At 40.1% G+C, this 12,121-nt stretch overlaps 1 protein-coding gene across 13 annotated transcripts in view; it reads left to right on the top strand.

The window, feature by feature from the left end:
• Sh (Potassium voltage-gated channel protein Shaker) overlaps positions 1–12,121 on the top strand; it is a 153,640-nt gene that overhangs the window by 65,899 nt on the left and 75,620 nt on the right. The window contains exon 1 of one of the 13 annotated variants that reach the window (XM_070997395.1): positions 1,250–2,757. The exons of 7 other annotated variants lie outside the window; for them this stretch is intronic. In XM_070997395.1, coding sequence (XP_070853496.1) covers positions 1,367–2,757 — 1,391 coding nt within the window. In that variant the 5' untranslated portion in view covers positions 1,250–1,366. Of the gene's footprint in view, positions 1–1,249; positions 2,758–9,984; positions 10,395–12,121 lie in introns of those variants that run through there. 5 more of the 13 variants (XM_070997394.1, XM_036820799.3, XM_036820800.3 and 2 more) reach the window with 5 other exon arrangements.

Here is a 12,121-nt window from a genome sequence, read left to right as displayed (position 1 = left end):
ATATGAATATTTCTATGTGTGTGTGTGAGCGGTTCAAGTGGTGCTGCTGGCTTAGATTTCTGTTCCTCATTTTTTTTTAATTTTTTGGTGCTGGCTATTCTGGCTTTTGGTTCTGCTTTTTGGCGAATAGTTTGTCCCGGCCAGCCAGCCAGGAAGCCAGTTAACAGAGCTCTCTCTCTCGCTCTCTCTGTGTGTGTGTGTGTGTGGGGAAGTGAGTGTGTGCGTGTGGCAACTTCGTTGTTGCTAGTGGCATTGCTGCTGCCACTTCTGCCACTGCCACTGCCACTGAAACTGCTGCTGCTGTTGGCTTTTGGCATTGTCAACAACGCGGCACAAAGTTCATACAATTGTGACACGCGGCGCGTTAAGCACGTGGCTCTGACTGATAACACAGAGTTAATAACTAAAAAAATTATAAATTACAAGAAAATTAATGAAAATCGGAGGTGATAGCCTTGACAAAGCCTTGAAGTCATTTTTTAAACAATTTTTTGCTAGTGTTTCGAGTGTCTGGGTGCCGTGTTGCATTGTGATAAGCTGCAATGACCTCCTGACCCCCCGCCTGTGATTTTTGTTCGAGTGCCGCGAGAGAAAAGTGCGTGGAAAACTGGGCGATTAGCTAACGTCTGGCCATAACCATATACCATTTACCAAAAACCGGAGCAGTGCATTCAACTCCAATTGGATGCAGTCCAAAATAAAATACATGAATTGTGAAATGCAAAAGGAGGGGTCCTGAAAGAAGTTCAAACAAACCATTTAGCATGATTGCAAAATAAAAGAAATACGAATATTAAACTCTAATAAATCTCTTTAATCACAATTCAACAAATACACATTGTTAAACATTTGATTCAAATAAACTGAAGATTATAATTCAAAAAGCACCTTAATAACAACTAATAAAGGAAAAATGAAAAATAATAGTAGACACCTAATATAATAAAACAAACAATAAATTCACTGTTAAAACTCTTAAAGTCATAAATTAAACAATTAATACAAAGCAACCTTAAATGAAGTAAAGTTAAACATTGCCTTCGTTTGTGATATTAAACCAATTAAACCAAAAAAACAAAGAAAACAAAACTAAATACCTCATTTTTAAAGGTTAAACAGTGTTCACTTTAATTAGCAACTTTAAAATATGAAAATAATTTACTTAAACAGTTTCTAGAACACACCGAAGTTACTTACAATAGCAAATTTAACATCTAAAAAACCAGAATTGCCATAAATTAACCATTATTAAAAACCACTGATAAAAAAACTTCAAAAATAATTATATAAGCAATAGTTAAACATGTGTTATAAACATTAGTTGGGAAAACTTGAAGGCCTAGAAAATCATCAATAAATCACAGCAATGAGCAGCAACAATGGCAATGAACAGTCGCAACAGCAGCAGGTGCCAGCAGCAACAGCAACCGCAGTTGCAACTACAGCTGCAGCAGCAGCAACAACTGCCCAACCAGAGGCTATTGCAGCTGGATCCGGATCCGGATCAGGATCACAGGTTTCGCGACCTGCAACAGCACCAGCTCGCTCCAGCAACAACAACAACAACAATGCCACCAGCAGCAGCACCACCACCTTCTACAGGGTCAATCTGAGCAACACGAACAGCAGCAACATCAACAACAACACCAGCAGCAGCAGCAGCAGCAATGCTAACCAGGCCAGCAACAACAATCACCATGAGAGCAGCAGCAACAGCAACACCACCTTGGTGGTCAACACCAGCAACACCGCAGCGGCAACATCAGCCGGAGGAGCGACTGCAGCAGCAGCAACATCGGCCACCAACAACAACAACCACATCTATGTGAACCCACACAGCTATGACAGCAGCACCACCGGCAGCGTGAGTGGTTCCACGGCGGTGATGTTGTCACTGCCCCTTAGTTTGCCCCTCAACCTGCAACACCAGCCAGCGGCAGCAACAGGGGGAGGAGCAGCAGCAGCAGCAACCCTCGATGCCCAGCAGCAACATCCACTGGGTGGCAACACCAACAGCAACAGCAACACGGGAGCCATCAGTCGCATTGGAACGCTCACGGGAACCGGCACCTCCACCTCCACCACCCTGAGCACCCTGAACACATATCTCTTTCCCTGCGGCGCCGATTCGGCGGCCAGCAGCTGCGATCTGGACAGCAACTTCAGCCAAATGCTGGGCGCCGGCAGCGAGGGTGGAGCGAGCAGTTCCCTCAGCCAGGTGACAGCGCCAGTGGGAGCTGCCACGGTTTCGGGATCGGGATTGGGTCTGGGTGTCCAACTGGGACTGGGTTTCATCAACAGTCGCCGGCGCATACGTCGACTCTTTGGAGTGGGTGAAGTTATGCCGGCGGTGGCCACGCCCACACCCTATGCCGCCGCCCTGCGACGTCGCAGCTCGCAGATAGTCCAGATGACCAAGAAGCGGGAAAAGGAGCTGGAGGATCTGGAGCAGCAGCAGAGGATAGCCACGGTGGCCTCAGCGAATGCCGCTTTCCTCGAGCGCCGCGAGCAGCAGCAACAGCAGCAGCAACTGCAACAGCAGCAACATCAGCAGCACCAGCAACATCTGCAGTTTGCCTTCAATCCGCTGCAACTGGAGGCTGGGAAAAAGAAGAAAAAGAAACCACCTGGACCGCCGGCCCACACGCGACAGCAAAACTCGCGCACCATGGACGATCCCATGATGAATCGACCCCGGAAGAGCACACCTGCGGCCAGCAAGAAGAAGGACAAGGGACCCGAGAACCCCTATGAGAAGTACCCATCACCAAAAATCCAAAAGCACCCACCGCTCTTAAGCCTCACCTCAGAATATATGAAACCAAAAATGAGAAAAAAAAATCGAATATTAATGAAATTTATGCAGCAAAACAAGTGCTTCTCTTGCCATTTGATTTACGCGCTGCCATTTCTTTCAGTTTCTCGCTTGTAACGTTTTGAATAAAATGATTAAGAATACCTGCAAACACATAGTTTTTTAATTAGCTTTGAGTACCGCTTTGCTTTATCGCTTTCCAATGCTTTTTCGCCTTGTTGATACGTATTCCCCATGCCCCAAAGCACCCAATGTTCAAATTTGATTTTATGCCCCTGTGACACTGGGTGAAAATGCAGTATTTTATGCAGTATATTTGACTGTGGTAGATACTGAAAGGTATGCAATTATTATATACTGCTTTTAAGAATTATTGATCTTTAATTAAGTTATTTATGTATTTATATAGGCTGATTTAAAATATTCATGAGTGTCACAAACATGTTTTTAGATATTTTGTTTATTTACGGGATCTTTGTATCATAAAATATTTTTTTATCATAAAGTATTTTAAGAAATTTTAATATTTTAATTATAAGATTATAATTAGTATACAATGCTTTCATTTTTAAATATTATTAAAATAACTTGCTTACATTTGGCTTTATAATATTTGATATTTTTTAAATTTTGAAAACATATAAGTTACTTAATTAAATTTAAGTTAAAAGCAATTTCAATAACTTTGTCAATAATAGTGACCAATAATCTCATCAGATTTCTTCAGCAACTTTTATATTTCCTTTTCAAACATCATAAATATTTAAGAGCCTGACTTAACGACTTATATCTAAAAAGATTATTGTGACACCTTGAAGTAACCTTACCTAAAGCTCTCTAAATTGGTATACTATATATCGTTTCATAGATGATAATGTTCTCCTGCTTATTGCCACTTTGCAACAATTCTGCGCAAGTGTCACATGGGTGTAATCAGCCTGCTCACAGAGATTTAGCCAGCCCACAGGGCGTATGCGTAATGTCCGCAACAGAGGGAAAACGTTAAAATAAAAAGCAAAATATATGGTTTTTTGGCTTGGGGTCAGAGACAGAGCCAAGTTGCCGCCAAGTCAATGCCCGAAAGTCATACACAGAAGCCGTAAACGAATCCAGAATCTATAACCGAATCTGAATCAACAGACAGTAGACGGCGCCAGCTCCAAACTCTGGCCAAAAAAGGAAAAAAACAGAAGAACTTTGGGAGCAAAAAACAAGTACTGAAAAGTTGGGAGGGGTAGAGGCTGGGAAATAAATGCGTAGTCATCTGAGCGTCTAACTGGAGCCAGCATAAGTCAGTGTCCTACCCAGATCTGGGTGTCATCCCCCGAGTTATAGAGATATTCCAGTGGATAGGCCACATTACGTATACGCCACCGTGGCCGAGGAAATAGTATCTGTATCCTGTAGTTTCCTCTTTTCAATGGCTCTGTTAATTGCCCTAGGTCAGCACAAATCAGCGTTGCTCTCAACTCTGAACTGGTGGACCTTTGACAGCTGCTACCCCATATACCATACCTTTGTGGCCCCATTTGACTTTGGGACTCTGGTTTATTTTGTCATATATTTACCGCTTTTATGTAATGCCTTGGTTTTGGGGGCCTGGAATGGGGTGTGGAATTGCTTTAATGTGGCTTGCGTGTCGCTGTGGACTGTGCCCTTTGTTGCTCTGCTTTTTTGTTGTTGTTGTTTCTTTGCTGCTAAAAAAGAATTTATGTCAATGCCAGAAGCGACAAACAACAAACAGCGAAATAGTAACAAGAGAACAATAACAGAAAGCGAATATTATAATGGAATAGGGGGCGGTGTGGGGGGGGGGGGGGGTGGTCGAAATCGGGAGTACTGACTTGGCCCCAAAACATTACTCTGCAGTTTCAGTTAATTGGCAAGGCACACACACTCGCACACACGCTCATTGCTGGTGGCTATCCCCCTTTTTAGTGGCCAACACGTGGGCGACAAAAAAGGCGAGCACTGAGAGAAAAGTCATGGAAAATATTTTGGAAATATATACAATAGGGGTTATCTTTTTGAGAGACTAAATAATTTTTGATTTTGTTTTGACTGGTTGTAATATTCGTGAGTAAAATAGAAAGGCCAAGATACATTTTTTTAAAAATATTTTTGTTATTTAATAAATATTTATGCCAAAAACATATTTTCTAAATAGGGAGATGTCTGTTTAAAAACCTCAAACATTTCTTATTATTAGAAATTTATTGGAAAAAAGAAATTCACTAAGCAACAACTTTAAGTAATAATCAGCACTTAAAATAGAAGCTATTTGTAATAAAGGAAAATTTACCTCTAATCTTTACAAATTTTATAAACTGAACCCATTTATGGGATATTAAAAATATGAAAAATATCTTTCACCGATAATTCATATATTTACTTGTCAATAATATTAAAATTTTAAATATGAGGAATTCGGAATCCTAACTCTTTCATAAGACCTCTTCTTCTATTCTGTTTTATTTCATTTCGTGTTTATGGAAGATATAACCTTTTGCCGGAACCAATGAAAAATGTAGCTATCTCATATTTCAAATATTTTTTTTTTCAAATTTTATAAATATTTCTCGCGGTGTAGCGGCAGAGGACCTTAGGTGTGGGTAGAGTGAGAGCGAGAACACGCGACGCCAGCGCTGCGACATGTAGCCGCCATTTAAATTGCCCGGCAAGGCGACCTCGCCACCCCACCGCCCACTGGCCACCACCCACCACCCAACACTCCCCCATCCCCCCCCCCCCCCCCTGCGTATATCCCAACGTGGGAACAGACCCGGAATGAGACATGTTGCCCTTGATTTGTGTGCACGGCATGTGGCGGCGTGTTGACTATTTGCATTGCATGTCCCCACACACACATGCTACTTTCTTTTTTCCTTGGTGTGTGTGTGGGTGTGCGAAAGTGTGTGTGTGTCCAATAATTTCGTAACATGGCCTTTGTGGCGATCTTTGCACAGCGATAAGAGAATTGGGAGGAGAACTCATTGAATTGGCCACTCGCAACTTATTTTTTCCAGCATGTTTTTCGATTCTTGTTTTTGGGCCAAGTGTAAAGGCCTTTTGGCGAGGACAAAACAATATCCCATTTGGCCCACTGCAATTGGTTGTCTCTGTGTGTGTGCGTGGGTCCAATGCCAAGTGATTTGCATTTTTATATGTGACTTCTTGTGCCTCCGCCTAATGATGGGGTAATTATTAATTATTCGATGCCGGTAATGCCATTTTCCCTTTCCCTATTTTTTTTGCTGAATAATTCTCCAGCGATTCCAAAGCACTCGAATAGGTGCCTAGAAGTATGCAATTAAATTGTATTTACCGGCGAGTAATGTTGAAAATTGTATTATTATTATAACACTACTGGGGTTGACCTACATAGTTAATATAGAATCAGTTCCAGTTTCTTCAAATGAACGTATAATTTGGCATATTTTGGGTTTCATGAAAGTCTTGCTTCTCAGCATTATTAAAAAAATGAATGTTGTATTTATTGATCATATTTAGACATTAAATCTCAAGTGAACATTTCATTATACTATTTATTTATAGAATATTGTATATTATTCTCTTAGCCATTTTAGTTACAAATTTTTAGTAGATAAACAAAGATTTATTGCTCATTAAAAAAGATCAATTTTAGAAAATATTGTCTAAACATTTAAGGTCAATTAAAGAACACATTGCAAACTAAAAGAGATAAAAGCAAAATTTTGTGAAGCTTAATAAAATATTTAGGTATGTTATTCTTGTACATCATTACTATTATTTTAAGATATTTATGGGTCATTTATGTAGAGTATATTTTCATTTTACCAACTGAAACACCTGAAAATGTTAACCGAATATTACGTCTTTAAAGGTTAGGGCACCATTTAAGATGGGTAAAGAGGATAATCAGATAAATAAATTTAAAGCATTTAAAAGTATATCACAATTAGGAAAGTCGAGGAAGTTTTCTTCAATTAAACTGATTGCTTTGCCAAGTGTTTACCATCTGGCTTAGCTAATTTCTTGGCTACCGAAATTAATTCAAATTTGGCGAGCCTTTTTGCGAAATGAAAGCCTTTCCTTGGGGCGCAGGAAAGTAGGCTACGAAAGAGATTTGCTTGTAAACTGCAGAAAGAAAGGCGTCTCGCACACAACTTTACCGCAAGGGGCACCAATTAGTGGAGGCACTAGTGGCAACTACCGCCCACCCACCACCCTCCGACCCCTCGACCTCCCACCACCCACCACCTCCTGCGGCAGCGACCTTGAACTCGCCGGCAAATCGAAGCACGAAACGAACACAAAGCGAATGAAAGTAAAAGTTGCACGTGCTTCGTCTTCTGCTTCTGCGGCTTCTGCTTTGGCTTTGCTTTTCCAGCTTTTCCTGCTACTTGCGGCAGCTGCATGCATAATGTGAAAAGCCACCCTGCACCACCCACAGCCCACCAACCGCCACCCATCGCCCCTTTGGCGCGAAGGTCGCCACTGCAGGCTAGGTGGCTAAAAAAAAATCCATTAGGCCCTGTTGATGAACCCGCCCCACCTTCCAATCGCTGACGTCACCGAAGTCGCAGACCCGGCTCACCTGTCTCACTTTTTCTCACCTTTCCCACCTGGGCTCTTTGTCTTTGTCTTTGCACTTTGGCCTGCATTTACTTATTTATTGAGCGCTGCGACAAAAATTCGCAAGAAATACATCTATATGTACACTGGAAAAATTGTGAATGGAAAGATTTCTGGCAATTGAAATATGAATTATGAATATTGATTTTAATTGGGGTACAAATAAATTTAATTATTATACTATATTTAAACATTTTAAACATTGATTTGTAAATGAAATTATATTTTATTATTCTTTTTCAATTGAAATAGGAATTATGTATATAAATTTTATATAGGAAAATATTAAATTTAACATTTTTACCTTTTTTAAAGATTTTAAACATTGATCTTAATAATAAATAATATTGTTTTAACGACGTAATGTTTACTGCATGTAATGTTTTTTATCCTGATTTAAATATTATATTTAACTAAAATACATATCTTATATGAAACTTTATTGGCAAATATTTATTTTTTTGTCAGTGTACATATATCTGTATACATTGTCGTTATAGAAAAGGGGGCGGGGCAAAGTGACGACGTCAGCAGCGATTTATTCCGCGACAGTTTGTCGTTCATCTTTTTTTACGACCGCCGACTTTCAGATTGCTGTTGTCATTTATTTGCCGTCATAAACTTTCAATGGAATCACGCAAGCGATTTTTGCCAACTTTTCTCATACTGGCGAGTATCCTTCGCCGCCGCCGCCCGCTGCTTTCTTTTATTGTTCCGCATATATGACAGAATGTGACATGTGACAGCGGGCTTATTTCCATTTGCCCCTTTCCCCGCTTTTCCCGCTTTCTCCCATTTCCCTATTTGTATTCCTCTTAAAGCCAGGGGACGCATTCTCCGCTCTCAACCCAGTTCTTCCATTAATTTCCCCGCCCCAAACAGACTTTAAATTTCTGTGTGATGTTTTGCATGTTTGACACCAAAATGGGGGGAAAGGCAGCCAGAAGGCAAAACGGAGCCAAAAGGCGAACAATAAGCAAATTGGCCAAAGGGCGAACGGCAACAACAGCAATCAACAGCAATGGCAATAACAAGTTCCAGTTCCGATCTAGAGCGAATCGGTTATGCCCTGACTTTGGGCAGACACACCTACTTATCGGGGTAACCCCTAATACTTATTATTATAATACTAAAATCAGCAATTCTATATAGTTTTGTATTAGTGTGTTTATCACTCATCAAGTATCTTATTAAACGGTTAAGAAAATAAATTAGGAAATATATAAGGAATCTTTGCACCCCAGTTAACATACTTCTTCAATTTTATTTTCAACTTTGTGAATACATTAAATCACAGAGAAAGAAATATCTATAAATATTATTTAAGCCCTTATGACACTGGCTTGATTTTTAACTAATTGAATGGGCTTATTTAAAATAGGAATGACAACTTTAAAATGATTTTAAATTTAAATTTAAAAACCAATTTTGAAGAGTTTATTTTCTGTAGGTTGTCATGACTTTTAAAAATAAATCAAATAGGTTAGTCTAAAATCCAGCAAGTGTCATAAGGTCTTAAAGTCTTTAATATGGTATATTGGCAATACTATAAAAATGTTTGATAAAATAAGGTATTTGCTTTAAAAAAATTAACTCTTTAGTTTAAAAAAAACCTATATTAATGGCTCTTGAAAAAATAATTAGGTTGAATTATGAGCTAAGCTTTTTTTTATATTTTTTAAATACATTGAAATGGAAACATGGAAAAGTGAGGGCTGTGCTGTAGTCGTTGCTTTAAGCACTTGATATGGCCTGCTGTTTTTTCTTGGCCGTATAAATGTGTGCTCTTGCCCTGTATAAATAACATTTTTGTCAAGCGCCTCGTATGACAAAGTGTCAGCTATAAATGTGTTGGACACACACTAAGGCAGCCACTCGCACACTCGCACACTCGCACACCCTTGTGGGCACATGAATATGTGCACTATACACATATGTGTGTATGTTTGGCTGGGCCTATTGGGCACTCAAGTGGCTGCAATTGCTGGTGTTGCTGGTGTTGCTGTTGCTGGTGTTGCTGTTGTTGCTGCTGCAGTTCAAATGGCAACAGCAACAGCAACAATTGCCGCAGCTGCTGCCGTCGACGTCGCTGCCTTCGGTGTCTCCAATGTCTTTGATTGTTGTCGTTGTGGCCTGTGTTGTTGCTGCTGCCGCAGCTGATGTTGCTGCTGTTGCAAGTGCCTTTCGCCAGTTGGATGCCCAAAAATTGTGGCGTCTGCGTTGCCCTTTTCCACTTGTTGTTGCTGGTGTAATTTTTGAAATTTTTACTGCCCTAGTCGTTTGCTGTTGTTGCTGCTGCCACTGCAACAACTGCTGCTGCTGCTGCTTCTACTGCTGCTGCTGCTGTGGCGACAAATATTGTTGTTGCCTGGCGTTTGAATTGAGTCTGCCCTTTTGTATTTGTTATTTTTGTCATTTTTTTTTTATATTTTTCGGCAGTCAGGCAAAACATTTTCGGTTCTGGGTTTCTGGTTTTCGGTTTTAGGTTTTTCGGCCTGATGTTGCTGCCGTTGCAGTTGCAGTTGCACTCGGCGCGGAAAGCGGAAGTGTTGCCTGCTCCTCGCTCGATGCGGATAAAATTTATAAAGTATTCGATTGCCAGCTGAGAAGTGTGTGTGGTCTGATCAGGGATCGCGGATCACTCGATCAGGGATTACGGATCCCCCATTCGATCTTCGTGTGTGTGTTGCTGCCTCCTGTTGGCAGGATAATGGCCGTCGACGGTTTTGGGCCGAGCAAAACGCATTCTGGCCGGCCAGCGAATTGCCATTCTCTTTTTGTTCAAGTTTTTCACATTTTTTTCACGTGATTTGTGCCTGTGCCTTGTGTTGGTCAAGTGGAGTTGCAGCAGCAGCAGCAGCAGCAACAGCAACAGCAGCAACAGCAACAGCGGCAACAGCAACTTCGCCAGCTGCTCCAGGATGTTTGTAGTCCATGCCATCAAGGATGAGATCGAAAAAATGTAAATATATTCCGGGTTGTGTCCCCCTTTTCCCCGTTTTTTTTTTTGCAGTTCGCTTTCTCCGGCTTCACGCATTGATTTTTTTCCCCTCTTTTTCTTGCAATCCAGTCCAGCCATCAGATAAAATTAGAAATTAAAAATTGATTGACCAAAACAAAGGGAAAAACCAGTAGCACAGCTAAATTATGCACAATTCCTTGATTTGATTTGATTTGACTTCGATAAAATGTTGAACGGGGCAAGGGGTGGAGAGTGAGGGGGTGCATTTTCCTTCTCGGAAAATCAATTGATACGCAAATTCAGCCCCTTCACCCCTTGACATGCTTGTGTGTGCGGTGACCCAGCCAAAAATAAATTTCATTGACCGCTTCCACTTTGCTTCGACGCTAGTTTTTAAAAAGTCCATCCATTTGGGGAAACTCCCCGACAAAAAGGGGGGCAGAGGTGAAAGTTCTGTCTCCCTTTTTCCACTGCAAAAAGACACGTGAAAGTGTAAGGTGCAGCAAAGATATTAGGAGTTATAAATAGTAATGAAGCTAGGGATTTTAAAAAGTGTACATGTCGTGAAAAATGGTGCAGGCAATATGTGGAATAAGAAATATCCTGACTTATATGCTCTAGAGATTTTTGTGGCACTCCTGAATAAATCCTTCATAAAAGATTATTGAAAATAGGGTTTTTAAGTTTTATTCTTCACACTCAAGATGTTATACAAATATTTTGTAAGAACTTGTTTAACAAATATAAAGAGTAAAAGTTGGTTTTAAATTTATAGGTCAAGACGATTGGTTTGTTATAGTTACGGAACCTCTTGTTCAGATGTTTTCCTCTTATGTGTGTGCAGCAGTCATGTTTATCGATAAAGTAAATCCATATTTTCTGTCCATTGAATAACATATAATTTGCCATTATTATTTTCTGCTTGTGTGCCCCTCTTTGGCTTCTGCAATCGCAAGTCAATCGAATTGATTGATGAACCCACCGATGGCCACCGACCAATCAATGTCAATTGCTCTTCCTTCTTCCTTTTTTGCTCTACTTGCTTCTTTTCTTCTTCTCCTTGCAACTTCCGCTTTCTTATCTTCCTCTTCCTTCCTCCTATGTGTGTGTGTGTGTGTGTGTATGTCATGCCCGGCTCCTTCTGGCTGTCTGCCTGATATCTCCTTCGACTTTTGCTCCGATAACCAAGTTTAAACGTCATTAGAACACTTTGCGTGCCATGTTTGCCACCATCACACACCTACCATCTGTGCACTGGGAAAAAATGGGATAAATGGGGTGTTTAAATTGCTTAAATCTGAAAATTTACCTAAAATAGATTAAAAAGTAGCACATCAATGAAGGACTACTTAGACTCAGGCAATTCCTTATATATAAATATTAATAAATCTCTTTATTTTAAAGATTATTATATTAGCTTAACTACTTCTTACTAAATTAATTATTCTGATGGTGCACAAAAAATTCATAGGAATTATTTATTGTCCCTCGTTTTTATAATTGATGATGACGACATATTTATTTCTTATAAAAAAAATATGACTCATAGAGTGCTCGGAAAATATTCCTGAAAAAGAAAAGTTTTAGCTGAGCGCAAGACTATAACTGGTTGGGAATTATAGCGTAAACTTCGTAAGGCTGATATATTCTTAGTGTGTTGGACCTGAAAAAGTTATATACCAATAAAAATATGGAATTAGAACTGACAAACAGCGTTGTTGGTTGAA

Source organism: Drosophila suzukii, chromosome X, assembly GCF_043229965.1.
Source record: "Drosophila suzukii chromosome X, CBGP_Dsuzu_IsoJpt1.0, whole genome shotgun sequence".
In the NCBI taxonomy this organism is placed as follows: Eukaryota; Metazoa; Arthropoda; class Insecta; order Diptera; family Drosophilidae; genus Drosophila; species Drosophila suzukii.
Note: the sequence above shows the minus strand (reverse complement) of the source record. Positions and strands in the feature narration are given on the sequence as shown.